The 18,277-nt window shown below is 43.6% G+C and overlaps 1 protein-coding gene across 8 annotated transcripts in view; it reads left to right on the top strand.

Moving 5' to 3' along the window:
- SLC36A2 (solute carrier family 36 member 2) overlaps positions 1 to 18,277 on the top strand; it is an 84,540-nt gene that overhangs the window by 18,594 nt on the left and 47,669 nt on the right. For 3 of the 8 annotated variants that reach the window (XR_003003769.1, XM_024750031.1, XM_024750021.1), the window contains exons 1-6: positions 2,964 to 5,702; positions 6,323 to 6,411; positions 6,953 to 7,048; positions 10,725 to 10,809; positions 14,023 to 14,241; positions 15,632 to 15,730. Coding sequence is in view for 6 of the 8 variants with exons in the window: in XM_024750031.1 (XP_024605799.1) it covers positions 5,436 to 5,702; positions 6,323 to 6,411; positions 6,953 to 7,048; positions 10,725 to 10,809; positions 14,023 to 14,241; positions 15,632 to 15,730 (855 nt within the window). In the remaining 2 variants the exon portion in view is untranslated. Of the gene's footprint in view, positions 1 to 615; positions 2,408 to 2,962; positions 5,703 to 6,322; positions 6,412 to 6,952; positions 7,049 to 10,724; positions 10,810 to 14,022; positions 14,242 to 15,631; positions 15,731 to 18,277 lie in introns of those variants that run through there. The other 5 variants (XR_003003779.1, XM_024750026.1, XM_024749991.1 and 2 more) reach the window with 4 other exon arrangements.

The raw sequence follows: 18,277 nt of genomic DNA, 5'->3' as shown, positions 1-18,277 counted from the left end.
TTTCCCAGGATCACAATGGTAGAGCTGTAGTGGAACCCAGAGCTACAGTTGCCTGGACCAGTGTTAGAAGGGCTTATTTTGGAGCCTCTCATCCTGGAAGAATCCCTCTTGCCTGCTGACAGGTGGTACAACAAGTTGGAAGTCTGCAGGCTGTGCCCTGCAGGTTTTCTTGTAGGTGATGATATCTGGGAAGGGCCCCAGCCAAATTCTGATATTCTAGCAGCCCTGTTCCCAAAGGCTTGAAGATTAACTCAGGGTTCTTCTCCAAACCTGGAGAGGAAAGCAAGAACTAGTCTTTTTTTTTTTTTTTTTGGCCGCACCGCATAGCTTGTGGGATCTTAGTTCCCTGACCAGGGATTGAACCTGGGGCCACCACCGCAGTGAAAGCGCTAAGTCCAAACTACTGGACAACCAGGGAAGTCCCAAGAACTATTCTTTTTTTTTTTTTTTGTGGTACGCGGGCCTCTCACTCACTGTGTGGCCTCTCCCGCTGCGGAGCAAGTCTCCGGACGTGCAGGCTCAGCGGCCATGGCTCATGGGCCCAGCCGTTCCGCGGAATGTGGGATCCTCCCAGACCGGGGCACAAACCCGCGTCCCCTGCATCTGCAGGCAGACTCTCAACCACTGCGCCACCAGGGAAGCCCCCAAGAACTATTCTTGTATCTGAACATCTCAAGACAATCTTATTTACTGATCTTGTTGCCTGAACAAGAAAAAAGATCGGTAGATCAGATCTGAGATTAGCATCACATTATGGAATCTCTGCCGCCCCACAGGCCAGGGATACTGCCACGTAAATGGTGCTGGACAAGGGAATAGAGGATGTTTCTCAAACCACAGTGAGTGTTTCAGTTGATTCAGGGCAAGAAACTTGAAGAGTGGGGCAAGGATTCAAACCAATAGGTCAGTGTAGTGGTCAAAGCCTCAGCCTTCAGAGATAGAAAGATCTGACTAGGGTAGAGTTTGGGCTCTGCAGAGGATTTGCTGTGGCCTTGGGCAAGCTATTCTTTACTTCCCTGAGCCTCAGTTTCCACATCTGTAAAAACAAAATAACAGTGCTACCCAGAGAAGTAGACAGGCTTTGTGGAGTCTGAAGCTTATACCACTGGGAAGGGGATTGAGGGTAGCAGTAAGGGGTGGAGAGAGCCTCTTTAAGAAAAAGAACACAAAATTACAAATTCAAAATTGCATGTAGGACCTTGGAAAGGGTCCCGTGTGAGGGAGGGGCCCAGACAAATCTGTCTCGAATGCTACCAGTTAGCTGTGAGACCATTTAAATAAAGCTCGTGGCAGATGAGATGATGACGTGGGGAATGGTGTGGCTTGAGTAAATGCTATCATTTTGAGGGAGGAGGAAATTTTGGCCCATTCATCTGTCACTGAAGCAGAGATAATGACAGAGAACGGAAACCTCCAAAGCCTTCTTTAGCTGCAGAGTTCTGTCCTGACTGCCACATGTGACCTTAGGCAACTCACACCCTCTCCTGCGGCCAGAGCTAGGCTAAGGGTTGAACAATCTCTGCCTCTCTGTCCCTTTGCAAAAGAATCCCCACTCCTCTCTCCCTGGAGCCTCACAGAAGCTAAGAAGCAGTTCGAGGTGAGTAAGTGCTCCTTTTTTTCCAGCTTAAGAAAGGGAGCTCCCAGAAGGATGCCTTAGAGCGGGCATGCAGCCAGTGAGAAGCAGAGCCCCTGCCCCAACGGAGGTGGCAGGGCGGGATAGATATTCTCTTGGATGTAGAAATAGGTTATTGGCTAAAAAGCCTGACGCGTTGGGCTCTCATCCCTACTCTGTCACTTTTTTAGCTATGTGACCTTAGGCAGGTCCCTTTAGTTCAGAGCCTGATTTCCTCATTAGTTAATTTATAGGACTAAGTGAGAAAATATAGGTAAAGCACTTAGAAGAGCATCTACCCCTTAGTGAAGTGATTAATAAATAGTAGTTATCAAAATGATCAGTGTCGTAGTCGCTGTTGCCGTTACTGTTGCTAGGTAAGCGGGGATGACTCCCTCCGCAGTGCCCTCCCCTCCTCTCCTCCTCCTCCTGGCCATTGCTCCTCGTCCACTGGGCTTCTTCGGGGCCGGAGGCGCACCCTCCGGCGGAGGTGGGCGGGGCCTCGTTCCCGCTTGGCCAGCACCTGCTAAGGGCACAAGCCGCAGCTGAGCTGGGGTTTGCACCTGACTGGACACCTTCCTGCTCAGTGCAGACCCCACCATCACCGGGAGCCCTCTCTTTGTGAGCAGCCATGTCCATGACAAAGAGTGCCGGGGGTCCCCAGGGAGCTGTTGACCTCAAACTGGACCTCAAGCCCTCTTCCGAAAGTGCCAAGAAGTTGCAGAACAAGGATTCCAGTTTCTTGGATGGAAGCCCTTCTGAGTCGCCGGACTTGGAAACGACCAAGGGCATAACGTGAGTGCTCTTTTCTGCCATCCCCAGTTCTGCCTTCCAGCCTGGAAGCTTGCAGTGGCAAAAACCCTGAGGCGGGTGTGTCTGACCCCCAACCCATCATGCAGCCTTGGGGAAACCAGAGCTGCAAAAGGTACAGTCAGAGACTGAGTCAACTTGAGAACTTAAAGGGGCAGGAGGGGAGACTGTCAGAAAGCCCTTAGGATAGAGTGTTGTAGCCCCCAACATGTGCAGGTGGGGAAACTAAGGCAAGTTACCCCAGGCCACGCACTGGCTCATTGGCAGGATGGGGGCTGGACTCCAGTGCTGGCCCTAGAGTCTGTCTGTCTGTCTGTTTGTTTCTTTTTAATTGAAGTATAGCCCTAGAGTCAGTTTTGCTCCTGGCCAGTCCTGATAATGTCCGGGAGAGGGGCAGAATCCCCAGCCTCTTGGTGGAGAAGGTGACACTTGAGCTAAAACCACAGACAACCAAGCATTGCCTCCTTCCTGCAGTTACCCGGGCCTGTACTTCCATTGACCACTGCAGTGACAACATCAAAAGCACAGTATGTAGAACAGTCTAGTTTCTTCCACCTCCCTGGGGTATGTTTGGGTGGAAGTGAGGGGGGTCACTCATGAGGCTTTCAGACCGTGATGAGAGGTGTACTGAAAGAGTTTCGGCAGGGAAGCCAAGCTCCAGCTCCCTTCGCCTCCACCATTCAAGCAGCGTGGCTAGTTCACTGAGGAAAATGGGTGGGGCGACTGGCTGGCGTGGTGGTCAGGTTCCACAGCTTGATGACGAAAATGTTGACCCTGTCGGAGTAGTAGAAAGGTCACTTGCATCCAAGGTGTGAGTCTGCTCCTTCTTTCTCGAAGCCTCAGTTTTCCCCATATGCAAAATGGGGACACATTGTGAATTTAAGGAGGTTGCCTGTGGCAGTTACATCTGAAAGGTTGAGTGTTGTGTGGGTCGGGGGAGAGTGTGCAGCAAAGAGGGAGAAAGAGGCAGGCAAAGCTCCTCCCACTGCCACCCTGTGGGACCATTCAGGGATGGACACAATGACTGACGTTGTGACCGGGTTCACTTGCCCCAGGACTAGTCCCCCAGGGTTGCTAAGAATTCAGGATCCTGAGGGTGAGATCTCCAGGCCTTGGGGCCATCCACTGCTGAGGTGAGCTATTTCTCCATCGGAGGCCTTGAGGGAACCAGTCCTGAACGGTTGGGTTGGAATAGTGACATCTTATGGAAAAACCCGAACGAAATTTTCGGCCAACCCGATAAGATATGGTTTGATGGCAACTTTAGCTACTTAAGAATCAAAGAAAGAAAGCAAGTCAGAACTAGCTCCTGGCTTGGAGGGAGGTAATAAACAGGTTGGGTAAGCGTGATACCTATGGAGTTAGCTCACCGGGGTTTGAATTCCCACTTTAGCTACTTACCAGCCTGAGCAAGTGATAGAACGTAGTACTCTAGTTTCTCCCCTGTGAGATAACAGTTGGCTCCTTCCCAGGGTGGCTGCAAAGACAATTTGTGCAGGAAGCCCCCAAGCTTAGTGCCCGTAAGCCGACTACTGTGACTACCGTGACGTTCTGAAGTCACCAAAGGAGTTAAGGCTAGAACCCAGGTCTCCTGCCTCCCAGCCCAGTGCTTTGCACAACTCACCACATTATTAAGTTGTCTGAGTGGCCCAAAGTTAAATTCAGATTTCCTAAGTCCTTTAGTTAGAAAGTTCCAAGTGACCCTTTGACCCTAGTTGCAAAACAAGTCCATCATTGGAGGGCCGTGGGGTGCAGTGCTCAATCAGCGATGTTGACACCCACAGGGAGAGAGAAAGGGAAGCAGAGACTCTCCACCCTCTTTCTCCCACAGTTTTTCTTTTAACTCTTAACAAATAAATGGGCAGATCCTCAGGAAGCTAGAGGATTCAGGGATTAATATAAAGAACATTTATATCAATCCCTGAATGTTTGAGGCAGTTCTTCCAAAAATATTCCTCCTAATATTCATAGAGGCTCAGCAAAGTGGACATGTTGCCCAAGATAACACAGCTAGTTAAGTAGTAGATCAAACCCATGCCCCCGAAGTAGAGGTGTGGAGTCTTAACCACTGGACCACCAGGGAAGTGCAGCCTTGGGTTTTAATCCCTGGTTTGTCCAACCCCAGAGACCAGGCTCCTTCCATAATACCTCTGCTGTTCTTCACAGTAAGTCTCTTCACTTGGAAGGCTCTCATGGGGAATTTCTAAGGTTTCTCAAGTTATAAATGTTAACCCGATACTCATCTTAGTTTAACCTTGTCCAGGTACAAAGAGGTGTAAAAATAGGTTGTTTAGTTAATTCACCACCAGAGAGGATACCTCCCTAGATCTTTACCCCGGCTGGCTTAGACCTTGTCTTCTGGACCACCTTCACATCTGTCTTAACAGTCTGAGTGTTGGGTTTTGTTTTTGCCGGAGGTAGGAGGAGACTTGCCATTCCCCAGTTTGATGTCCTGGCCTGAGGGAAAAAAAAAATCCCTCTGGAGCCCAAACCCTAACCAACCCTGTCCCAACAGACCCCATCTGGGGACCAAGTCATTTGACCTCTTCATTAGTCATAATGATTTCTCTTTGCTGCCTGCCCTTTCTCCTTTTCTATGAGTTCAGTCCTATATCTGCTACCAGTATTATGACCTTGGGCCGTTCGCTGCCCTCTCTGAGCCTTATTTCCCTCAATTATGAAATGGGGCTGTCCCTTTAACCCATCTCTCGGGGCTCCTTTCCCGGGGGGCAGTCCAGTAGAAGTGGGATGAAGAACAAAGACTCTGAGGCAGTTCTGGGTTCAAATTCTGGCTCCCCAGTATATCCTTAGATAAGTCATTTTTTAAAAATCTCTATTCCTCAGTTTCCTTATCTGCAAAATAAGGGCAATAACCTGCTTCCTTGTCTTGACAAGAGGATTAAATGAGATAATACATGTAATCCTTAGCATAATGTCTGTTATATAGTAAATGTTCTAATGGCATATATTGAGTGTTACCTGATAAAACCAGGACAGTTCTGGGCAAACTGGGATGGTTGGTCACCCTACACGAGACCCAGAGTGCCAGCAAAGGCCGTGGAGACTGAGAGACAACCAGGAGCCCACCTATCCAGCTCAGCTCAGGTGTGGGCACACTGGGAAAGAATGCCTGTTGGACCTCCTCACCTCTGCACACCCACATGCTCATGTCTTTTTCCTCTCCTTTAGAGCATTCCAGGCCTTGGTTCACCTGGTGAAAGGTAACATAGGCACAGGGGTCCTGGGACTACCCCTGGCTATGAAGAATGCAGGCATCCTGGTAAGAGGGGCTGCCACAGGTGGGGCCAGTACAACTGGATGGTCGCAAGGAGGTAGGAGGACAGCCTCTAAAGGTTTATAGTGGCCTACAGTGAGCAATCTTTCTGAAAGGCCGCTTGGTCCAGACTTGGAGTCTAGATATCTAGCCTAGGTTTGAGTTCTGACCCTGCCACAGACTTTGAGTGGCCTCAGCAAGTCAGTTGTCCACTGTCCAGGCCTCAGCTTCCTCCCCTGTGGAATGCAAGGGTTGGACTATGACCAGTTTTCCAGCTGTGCTCTGTAGAGCACTAGCTCTCAGGGGCACCTCAGAGGCCACTAAGGACTGCAGTTCTGAGCCCTTACTCCTTCCACAATACCCCATTGTGATTGCCTTTTGCACTTTCCCAGAGTACGACTTGAGAGCATCTTTGCAAGAATAGATAACATTGTAAGTCAAGTATACTTCAAGAAAGAAAAAAGAAAAGAAAGAATCGCTGTTATTGCTAAAAAGGGTTTGCAAACCAGTTTGCTAGAAAATTCTTTGAGTCCGGAATAATATCTGCACTGCCAAATCTCTCCTGGCCGAGTTATTCACAAGTCCATTCTCTTCTCTCTTCCCTTGGCCCTTGGCCCTTCCTCCAGATGGGCCCTCTCAGTTTGCTGGCCATGGGCTTCATCTCCTGCCACTGTATGCACATCTTGGTCAGGTGTGCCCAGCGCTTCTGCCACAGGTGAGGAAAACACCGTCCTCTTGTCACTTCCTTTGGTACTTGGTTCTCAGGGACATCCCAGAAGCATCCCACATATAACAAGAGTTCATTTCTTCCAACAAGGCCAAGAAAAAGAGAAAAGCATTTGGGGCAGGGACCTAAATGAAGCTCTACCACATGACTCATTAGGTGATCTCAATCAGGCCATTGTGCTTATCTGCTTGGCTCATCTATAAATTGGGCATAAACAATCCATGCCTAACCCTGCCTCAGAGAATTGTCATGAGGATCCAATGGGATCAAGGATATGAGAACTACTGTACCCATGCGAGATGTGTATTATTACCCATGTTATATAGTCACCATCCCACTTGACAGGTAAGGAAAACAAGCCACCAAGGAAATACCACCAGGTGTCAAAACCTGAACTAGAACTTGGGTTTCTGCCCCAGTGTTCTTTCCGTTCTAGCTGGGTTCTGTCTTGCTATGTGTCTCCTGACTTTTCAGTATATTATCTTAATTTAAACTGCCTCTTGATAACTGTATGCGGTCTCTCCTGCAGACTTAACAAGCCCTTTATGGACTACGGGGATACGGTGATGCATGGACTAGAAGCCAGCCCCAGCACCTGGCTCCGGAACCACGCACACTGGGGAAGGTACCTTGTTCTTGCTTTGCCCAAAGTAGGGAGGACATGTGGCTGTCAGGGATGCTCTCTTCCCTGGAAAGTTGGCTCGTGTAACACAGAATGCTGGACTTAACATGAAAGGGATTCAATGGCAGTCTTCCTGATCCAGCCCCACTCCTTGTATATACAGGGTTCTCATTCCTTTGCTATGCAACTTGAATATCATTCACTTTTTTATTAAACCACATTTATCTAGTTGTGACTATGTACCAGGCCCTAGAAATACTGTGGGGAACAAGGCGAACAAAGCTTTGCCCGTGCAGAATCCATAGTCCAATGGGAAACACAGACCTTAAACAGTTTAGGACACAGTTACTTAATAGCCACTGGGATAAGTACCATGAAGGAAAGAAGTACTAGTTGCTACCAAGTAGGTAAGGAGATGTACATAGGTTCAGGTAGGCTTCCTAGGATGGAACAGTTGAGATGAGTTCTGAAGGAAGGCATTCTTAGGAATGAGGAATTACCTAGGGAAAAGTGGGCAGGAGCCTGAAGGGCCTTCCAGGAAGAGGAGCAAGCTATGAGGTCCTGAAGCAAGAGGGACTATGTGACAGTTTCAGGGTAAAGAACGACCAGGTAGCTTGAGGGCAGATAGGGAGATGATGCTGAAGAAGGATCCAAGGGCCCAAACAAGCTGTACATTTTAGACCCTCTTCAAGGTCTTGTTCTTTTCTTAAAAGCAACCAGGAAACCATTGGAGGGTTTTAATCAGAGGCTTTCCTGTTTTAATCATATTTGCATTGTCTGAAGATCTGTCTGGCTTCTGTAAGGAGAAGAGATTGTAAGGGAGCAAGAATAGACTTAGACCCATGAAGAGGCTGTTGACAATGTCCAGGCAGGTGACAGTGATGGCTGGGTCCAAGCTGGTGGCAGTGGGGATGGAGAAAAGTGAATTTGGTCATGATTTGGGCCCCAAGGTTGTGGGGAAAGGAAAGAAAGAGTCGAGGTTGACTCAGACTTCTGATGACTTCTGTTTTGCAGATTCAAGCAGAGATTTCAAGTGGGTAGTTATATGTATAGGTTTGAACCTGTCTTCATGCAGGAGACACTGAAGTCATCAGCTATGATGCCAGGGGACAGAAGAGGTCTCTTAGGGAGAGAGTATGTAGTGAGAAGAAAAGAGAGAAAAAGACCAAGACGTTGAGGGTTCCTTGGTGAGCTGAAGTCTACCTCCTGCAACCTCCACTTTTTTGCTTTTGGAGATGATGGAAACAGTCAACGCCTTCTGTCTCCTGGTACTTGGGACTAAATCTACCCTTTTGTCTTTGTTTTCCCACCTCTCCCCGCCCTGTCTGTCTACTCTTTTCTACTCACTTCTAGATTATCAAAGTCTCTCTTGAACTGTGATACCCCAAACTGCACTACCTGAGGCGTGCCTTGCTCATGAGCATCATGGGTCTGGCACGTCTCTTGACCCAAAGCCCATTCACATACTGAATTAATAAATTCAGCCTATGAGCAGACTAGGAAGGCTATGGGATGATTTCTAGTATTTTCCCAATTGTGTGACCCAAGAGGTGGCTTTTGCCTGTCACAATGCGTCAGATCCTTCTACTTATTGTTGGGCATGTAAGGTAGATTTTCCTAGGAATTTCACTCCACTAATTATCTCCTCTCCTATAACTTGAACTTCTTTTTTGAACTATGGGCTCTTCCTCTCAACATTGAAATGTGTTCATGTATCTCCATCTTAAAAATAATAAAATAAATTAATAAAGCCTCCTGGACTTTGTACCGTCCTCTATGTCATATTCATTATCTGATTATTCAACAGATATCTACTGAATACCTGCAGTGTGTCAGGAAGTGCTTTAGGCAGTGGGTTTACTACGATGAACAAAACGGGCACCTTCAAGACTGGAACTCACACTCTAGCTTTATGAAAGAATAGCCCACCCTCTAATTTTACATCCATACACCCCATTCACACCTCCTTCATGGGTCACCTGGCTTTCCTGTCCTATACTTCTACTGAAGTCCTTTCCACCAATGTCCTAAAAGACCTCCCTATTGTACCTTCTTTGCCCTAGAGAACCTCTCAGCAGCAGTGGGTACAACTGACTGTTCTCTTCTTCAGACATTCTCTCTTCACTTGGCTTCTGTTAAACCCTTTTTCATCCTAGTTTCCTACCTACCTCTCTGGTCATTGCTTTGCAGGCTTCTTTGTTTCTGTCCTCCCTTTAAATGTTGGTGTTCTCTAGGGTTTGGAATGCTGCCTTCTCTTCTCACTCTGCACACTTTCCAACACTAATTTGCCTTCTCAAGGCTTTATCCATCACTGACAAATCAACATTTCCACACCCCAATATGTGGTTGTCTCCTGAATGTCTCCTGTAGGAACCTCAAGCTCAACAATACAGGTACTGAATGTGCCATTTCTTCCTCTTCCCCTAAAACCTGTTCTTCCTTCTGAGTTTCCCAGTTCATTTTGTTGTCCAAGCTAAAAACTTGTCACTCACCTTAAGTCACTTCCTTTTTCCTTCCCCTAGATGTAGGTGGCCACCAGGTTCTGTAAGTTCTAGTTCCCTAGTATCCCTTAAAATGCTTTCAGTTCTGTCACCCTAACAGCTATGTCTTTGTCCAGGTGGCTGCCATCTTTCACTTCCATTATCTGGTCTTCCCATCCTGAATCTTGCCCCCTCCAATGGACTCTCCACATGGCAGCTAGAGAAATCTGCCTAATCCCTCTGCTGAAATGCTTTTTCCTCACTACTTCTTCACCATCTGCCCCTCTTCTTTATTCCTTTTTTTCTTCTCTCATTCTCTTTCCTCCTCTTCCCAAGGGACTCCCGCTCAGGTATTGGTTTTTTCTAAGAAGGCTGTCTGCTCTTTAATTCAGGTAAAATGCCCTTTTTACCATGGCCCTTAGTGCCATATTATTATTTTTTTAATTAATTAATTAATTAATTTCTGGCAGCACTGGGTCTTCGTAGCTGCATGCAGGCTTTCTCTAGTTGCGGCGAGCAGGGGCTACTCTTTGTTGCAGTGCATGGACTTCTCACTGCGGTGGCTTCTCTTGTTGTGGAGCACGGGCTGTAGGCATGCAGGCTTCAGTAGTTGTGGCTCGTAGGCTCTAGAGCACAGGCTCAGTAGTTGTGGCGCGTGGGATTAGTTGCTCCACGGCATGTGGGATCTTCCCGGACCAGGAATCGAACCCATGTCCCCTGCATTGGCAGGTGGATTCTTAACCACTGCACCACCAGGGAAGTCCCGCCATATTATTTTTTATCCATCTCACCCACTAGTCTCTAAACCACTAGAGGAAAAGACCATGTGTTATTTGTCTGTGTATCTTCAGTGCCGAATATGGTGTCTGGCACATGGTAGGAAAAAATTTTAATGATTGCTAATAAGTTGTGCCTATTGCCTTACATCAGTTAGTATCAACACAGAGCTGGGTATGGGGCAAGGTTCCTGATGATGAAGAATTTTACCACTGCTGAGTTGAGAGTGTGGAGGTGGTTGAGAAACATGTTTTTCAAAGAACTATTGTTACATCCCTTCTACTGCCCCATTGTTGATTGTGGTAGCAGGACCGAGGGTGCTGGTCGAGGGTTACCAACCCCTGGGAATAGAAATGGAAATGACAAGCCAGCTCTTCTTTTATAACAAGTTTTTTTCTTTTTCTCTCTCTCCTCTCTTTCAGGCGCATCGTGAGCTTCTTTCTTATAGTCACCCAGATGGGCTTCTGCTGCGTGTACATTGTGTTTCTGGCTGATAAGTTAAAGCAGGTAGAGTCTTCTAGAGAAGGCGGGAGGGAAAAGAACATGGAAAAGGAGGGTCCTCTTTTTCTAGTTGTTCAACAAATAGCTTCTTCTCTTTGGGCCCTAGTATCCTCATCATACAATGAAGAAAGTTAAACTGAGTGTTATCAAAGAACCCAGGCTTCCCCCAGTTCACATATCTGCAGATTTCTGTAAGTGGTTACTTTATCCACAGTACCCTTTGTCCAAGAGTTGTCTCTAAAACTGGACCTGTCCTCAAGGTTGGTCTTTAAAATTGAACTGGAAGTAACCTTGGATTTTGTCAATCGTCCTGCCTTGGTACGTAATTATCCTTAACTCTTCTTAAACTGATACAGGTCTTTTTGAATAATACCTAATCTTTGGGCCATCTGTATCTACCTTTAGCTGTTTAATCTCCTTGGTTTAACAGTTTCTTGTCCCCGAGAAATTCTTCTGATCTAACCCAATAGTTATCTTGGAGCAATTTGAGCAAAATAATGTGGGTAATAACAGAGGCTATCCTTAATCAATAAGCTTAAAAAAGAAAACTATTCTTCAGGGCTCTTTTTCTGTTTATAGTAATACCAGAAATTTGGAAATGTAAACAAAAAATTAAAAAGAAGGAAAAAAATAGTAAGAATTCAGAATTAGCTTCTATTATGTGTCAGGTACAGTGATCATTTTATGTTTTCCCTCATTTAATTCTTTCCATGGTCTTATCAGAGTAGGTACTATGGTTATTCCCATCTTGCAGATGAGAAAACTGATGTTATGAACTCTATAATGTATATAAATATGGTCACAGAACAAAGGTTAAAAACACAGGCCTTTTTAACATCACAGCTCAAGTTTTTAAACACTATGCTATACTGCTTCTCAAAATAAAACAAAATTATTCTTAATCCAACCACTCATGGATGGTTTTAAATGAGTATTAACTGATTAGCATTTTTAGATGTCCTTCAATTTTTTAGTGTAATTTTTAATAGTTTTATAATTTTCCATCATACAGATGACTTGGTCTTTTATCATCTGATATTTTCTGTTTTACTACTATAATCTGTACAAGTCTTTGTACAACCCTTTATTACTTTAGTATATGTTTTTTTTAAGTAAAATTACTGGGTCAAGGAATTTGATTTGAAAGCTCTTAATTGCCAGATTGCTGCTTGGAAATCAATCAGACATTAGCAGAACTTTATCAATCATCTGTCTAGAGACAAGGTAAGCACTGTCTCAAGGAGTTTGCAGACTAAGTGGGATGTGCTCTAAGACGTATAAAAAGCTAAATATCAATATAATATGTCGGTGTTGGGTCAGGACTCCACTAACACCCTGAGGTTGGGGATGCTTAATTGTGAACTAAGGGGCAGAAATGTATGGGAGCAGGAGAGATCATTGGAGCAAGAGAAGCCCCCCTTGAGGAGATGCACCTGAGCTGGGCATTGAAGGGCAGGTTGGAGAAGTAGTGGCAGCCAAGGTGGGAGGAGGAATAAACACCTGAAGGCAGGAATGTACGGGACTTGCTCAGGAGAGGCAATACAAGTGGTTGTAGAAGAAGGTGTGGGCCTTGGGAGAGGAAGAGCTTTCACGGTTGAATGGGTCCATTTATGGAAGGCCTTGAATACCTGGCTAATGTTCCAAGTATTTTTCCTACTGTAGTGAGGAATCAGAAAAAAACAAAACAATGATTTATTTAAGTATTCATGATGTGTTAAATGAAAAGGAGATTTTTTTTTAATTAATTAATTTATTTATTTTTGGCTACATTGGGTCTTCGTTGCTGTGCATGGTCTTTTTCAAGTTGCGGTGAGCAGGGGCTACTCTTCGTTGCGGTGCGCAGGCTTCTCATCGCGGTGGCTTCTCTTGTTGCGGAGCAGGGCTCTAGGCGTGCAGGCTTCAGTAGTTGTGGCACACGGGCTTAGTTGCTCTACAGCATGTGGTATCTTCCTGGACCAGGGATCGAACCCATGTCCCCTGCATTGGCAGGCAGATACTTAACCATTGCGCCACCAGGGAAGTCCCGGAAAGGAGATTTCAAAATAAGAGTGTATACTATAATTTCAGTCTTGTAAAATAAAAAGGATGCGTGTAATACATGTAATTTGTGATACTGCATAGAAAATGTACAGATGAATATATTGCAAGGCATTACCATGGCAACCCATAGGTACTGAGATTATCATTGATTTTACATTTTCTTCCTGCTTAAATCTAGTTTCTAATTGTTCTGCAGTGGACTGTGTTGCTTGCACAATAAGACTGTAGCCATTAAGTCATGCTGATTCCAAAGGAGGGTGGTACCCTCCCTCCTACCACCACTTTGCTGGGAGGTATTTGTACAGCGTGCAGGGGGTGTTCCTTGTTTGTCGCAGTGACGGGGAGATGCTAATACCTTTTACTGGGTGGCGCCCAGAGATGCTAAATGTCCTGCAATGAATGGTCAGATGCTCACAAGGAAGAGTTCTCTCACTCAAAATGTCAGTGTTGGTCCAATTAAGAAACAGTAAGTGATGAGCTTTTCTGGTTATAAGCAAAAGAAACAGATTCAGTGGAACTTCAGCAGAAAATGAGTTTAGTGGAAGAATATTAGCTAACTTCCAAAATGACAGAGAAAACTAAAAAAAAAAAAAAAAATGGGTCTCAGAAAAGGACAGGAACAGGAACCAGGGCAGCTAGGGGGATGTCGATAGAATTGATGAGCAGTCTCCTCAGGGATTGCCTATCGTAATTACTGTTTACCCTTTTCTAGGTCTGCCTTGTGTCATTTTGCTTGTTATTTAGATTCATACTCCAGGGAGAGATGTGAGTGCCTGTGCTTGAGTCAAAGGCAGTGCTTTGGCTCTGCCACATGATTGTGATTTACAGTCCACCAAGGTCGTATTCAGGTGAGAGAGAATGCCCCAAAAATAAATGAAAATCAGGAGGAATGGATTCTGCGTTGCCAAAAGCTAACAAATGGCCACTCTAAGTTTAGGTATTTATGTTTATTAAGTTCGTTTTTTATTAAAGTTATTTCTGCAGCCTCTTTTGAGGAAGTACGGTGCAGAAGATTTGCAATAAGAAGTCCTAAAGTCACTCTAACTCACTCTGAGACCCTGGCACATGAGACATGCCAGCTCTTTGTGAGCGAGTCTGATTATGGGCCAGGCTCTGAGCTAATGATGTGGCCAGAAAATTCATCGAATCTTCTCCTTGCTTTTCCCATTTGTCTCCCAGGTAGTGGAAGCGGTTAATAGCACAACCAACAACTGCCATTACAACAGGACAGTGATTCTGACGCCCACCATGGACTCGAGACTCTACATGCTCTCCTTCCTGCCCTTCCTGGTGCTTCTGGTGCTCGTCAGAAACCTCCGAGCCCTGTCCATCTTCTCCCTGTTGGCCAACATCACCATGCTGGTCAGCTTGATCATCATCACCCAGTCCATCATCCAGGTTAGCACACCACACTCCTCACTCCTCTAGTGGGCAGAGTCTTTTATCAATGATAGACTGATACCTGGGGCCAGCCCTGAGGGTCGAAATGTATGCACTCCCCTCTTCAGCTTAGAGCTCACTTTACTGTAACATTTCTTCCACAAAGCTGTCTCTGCGCGCTCTCATTTTTCTGGGTATCTCCTCTTTGATGTTGCTTCTCCAATACTCGTTTTATGTCAAATCCTGGTTTTAGAAAAAAATTATGCTTTGCAAGGAAAATATCTTGATTGGTTAACTACAGACCATTCCTGTAATGGTTGGATAGCAGCAAAAGGCAGATAAAAAGCAGGATTTTCTACCACAGCTAAACCTTATTGAACTAGTCTTACATCCTCTAAGCTATAATTCCAAGTAATTGCAAAATTACCCCTAGGGAACTCAAGAGAAAACAACAACAACTAATATTTAGTCACAGAGGTATAAATAGAAAGTCTTGAAAGACCACAAACAAATCTGTCATGATGTAAATCACACGTCTTTGAAGTTGAGTATGGATATTCATTTTCCCTCAGTTTCCCACTTTTCTCTCCTTTCTAATTTTCATTTTATAATGGACAAGCCTACGTAGAAATTTAAATCCAGAAGACCCTTGGCCTGCCTAATACCTTTCAGATGTTTTCCTCTTTCAGAAGTCACAAGAAAAAAACGTTATTTTGTCCATGGAATTTAGTAAAAATAAGAGATTAGCCAAATATTTTAGGATAACCACAGATAAGTCTTAAGGCAATATTGATAGATTCTACAAAATTGAATTTACCAATGAAATAGCTACCTCTGATTTATTTTTGGACTATTCCAGAGGTTGCTCAATTAGAGAAATTGTTCTGTCATTACTTTCACATACTAGGTCACAGGGTACATAAAATATTTATTCCACACACTTTTCTTCTCCTTCTGTTTACAGCTCATTGAAGAAGAAAAGGGGACTTTCATATGTAACGAATTACTTTGGGCTCCCTAGAATATCACTGTAACTATAGTCAAAGTAATTTCCCATGTCTGTAACCACTGGTACATTCAAAGTGTTCTCGGGCGCTTTAGGCTAGTACTAACCTGTGGTGGGCAAGATTGTCTTCTGGAGGATTCTGATAAACCAGACTCCCTCTGTGAGATCCCTGATCCTTCAGTACTTTGAGAATACCTTAATCTTTCTTTCCTCTGGCTCTTTGCTATTGGGAAGCGTTAAAATCAACTCTAATTGTGGCCTACTTCCTTGTGAAGTTTTCTGAATTGCTTGATATTCAATTTTTTTTTATAATTCAGCTTTACTCTCAGAATACTCTTCTCTTAAGGGATCCTAAACATGCTTTGACAGAAAATGTCTTGACCACATTTCTCTCCCCCATAGGGAATTCCAGACCCCAGCCACTTGCCACTGGTAGCAAACTGGAAGACCTACGCGCTCTTCTTCGGAACAGCCGTTTTTTCATTTGAAAGCATTGGTGTGGTAAGGTTTCAATTGGGGTAGACTTTCCAAGGTGCTGTGGGTGGCCTTCTGAACAGGAGCTGGGAGCTCTGGGCTCTGTGTGCACGGGAGAAACTAACCTCTGACCTCACTTGGGTCAGGTGGAGAAACTAACCTCTGACCTCACTTTGGACCAGCAGGAGAAAGTAGGTTATAGCAGAGAGGTTAGAGCAGTCGGGAGAGTTTTATTCCTGTCCCAGTACATTTGTTAAACCTTTATCTTCATATCAACATGTCTTTATTAATCTTTAAAAATCAAGATAAATGGAGGTGTACAACTTAAATTACAGGATTTTTATGAAACATAAAGGAGTTTTAAACTGGAAAGTACAGTTTATTTACAATGGATTATTATATAGTCTCTACTTCCACACTTGAGGAAGGATAGTGCTGTGTATAATTTTTTTCTTCCAGTTTTATTGAGGTATAATTGACATACAGCACTGTATAAGTTTAAGGTATACAGCATAATGATGTGACTTACATATATCATGAAATGATTATCACAATAAGGTTAGTGAACATACATCATCTCATATAGATACAAAATTAAAGAAATAGAAAACAATTTTTTTCCTTGCGATGAAAACTCAGGATTTACTCAACTTTCATATGTAGAATAGTGTTAATTATATTTATAATTGACCTACAGCACTATGTTAGTTCCTGTTACTTACAATATAGTACTTCGATATTTCTATGGCTTTCAAAATGATCACCATGGTAAGTCTAGTTATGATAAATGTCACAATACAAAGATATTACATAGTTATTGACTGTTTTCCCTGTACTGTACATTTCATACCTCTGACTCATTTATTTTGCAAGTAGTAGTTTGTACCTCTATGCTTTTTAAGTTTACTTTTAATTTATATACAGTACAATTCACTTTTATTTGGTGTACATCTCTTTAAGTTTTGAGAAGTGCAGAGTCATAGATGCACCACAATCAGAACACAGAACAATTCCCCCACCATAAAAAGCTCCCTTGTGCTGCCCTTTTTGTAGTCAACTTCCCCCTACTCCCACTAACCCCTGGTATCCACCTTCTGTTCTCTGTCTCTATTGTTTCACTTCTTCCAGAATGCCATCCACATGGGATCATACAGTATGTAACCTTTTAAGCTTGGCTTCTTTCACTTAGCTGCATATACGGTCATCCACGTGGTTGCATGCATCAGGAGCTTGCTGCTTTCTACCGCTGAGCATCCACTGTGTGAGCAGTACCACAATTTGTTGAACCATCACCTGTTTAAGGAATTTAGGTTGTTTCTAGTTTCTGACGATTATGAGTAATGCTACTGTAAGCATTTGTGTACAGGGTTTTGTGTGAACATACGTTTTCATTTCTCTAGGAGTAGGTTTGTTAGGTGACATGTTAACGTATGTTTAACATTGTAGAAAATTGCCCAACAGTTTTCCAGAATTGCTATACCATTTTGCATTCCCACCGGATGTATGAGTGTTAGAATTCCTTTGCATATTTGCTAGTTCTTATCTGTGTTTTTAGTGTTTTTTTAAATTTTAGCCATTCTGATAGGTTTGTAGTGCTATTTGATTGTGATTTAATTTGCATTTTACTAATGACCATTGATTTTGAGCATCTTTGTATGGGCTTATTTGACATCTGTATATCGTCTTTGGTATAAGTGTCTGTTCAAATCTGCGAATTTTTAAAGAACTGAGTTGTTGTCTTTTATTGCTGAGTTTTAAAAATTCTTTATATATGGCAAATGCAAATCCTTTATTAGATGTGTAATTTGCAAGTATTTTCTCTAGTCTGTAGCTTGTCTTTTCATTCTCTTAACATTGTCTTTCATAGAGAAAAAGTTTTAATTTTGATGAAGTTCAACATATCAAAATTTTTCATTTATGGATCCTACTTAGTTTATCTAAGACTTTAGTTTTATCTAAAACACTTTGCCTACTCCAAAGTCACAAAGACTTTTCTCCTATATTTTCTTCTAAATGTTTTGTTTTCATTGTACATGTAGATCTATGATATATTCTGAGTTAATTTCTGTTAAAAGTGTTTATAGGTTGAAGTTCAATTTTTTTAAGGATGCCAGTTATTCCTTCATCATTTGTTGAAAAGACTATCTACTCTCCATTGAATTACCTTTGCATCTTTGTAAAAAGCTAATCGATATATGAATATGGGTCAATTTCTGGACTTCCTATACTGATTCATTGATCAATGTGTCTTTCCTTTCACGATACCAAAATATCTTGGTAACACAAGCTTTACCTTAAAATCATGTAATATTAGAGCTCCAACTTTGTCCTGATTAATATTTGTGTGATACATTTTTTTCCATCCTTTTAATTTTTTTACTGAGATAAAATTCACCATTTTAACCATTTTAAAATATATAATTCAGTGGTTTTCATTGCCTTCACAGTGTTGTGCATTCATCACCACTGTCTAATTCCAAAACATTTTCATCATCCCAAAAAGAGACCCTATGCCCAGTAAGCAGTCAGTCTCCACTCCCCTCTGCTCCCAGCCCTGGCAACCACAATCTTTGT

This window comes from Neophocaena asiaeorientalis, unplaced genomic scaffold, assembly GCF_003031525.2.
Source record: "Neophocaena asiaeorientalis asiaeorientalis breed wild unplaced genomic scaffold, Neophocaena_asiaeorientalis_V1.1 scaffold548, whole genome shotgun sequence".
Classification (NCBI taxonomy): domain Eukaryota; kingdom Metazoa; phylum Chordata; class Mammalia; order Artiodactyla; family Phocoenidae; genus Neophocaena; species Neophocaena asiaeorientalis.
The sequence above is the reverse complement of the archived record's forward strand: the minus strand, read 5'-3'. Positions and strand labels throughout refer to the sequence as shown.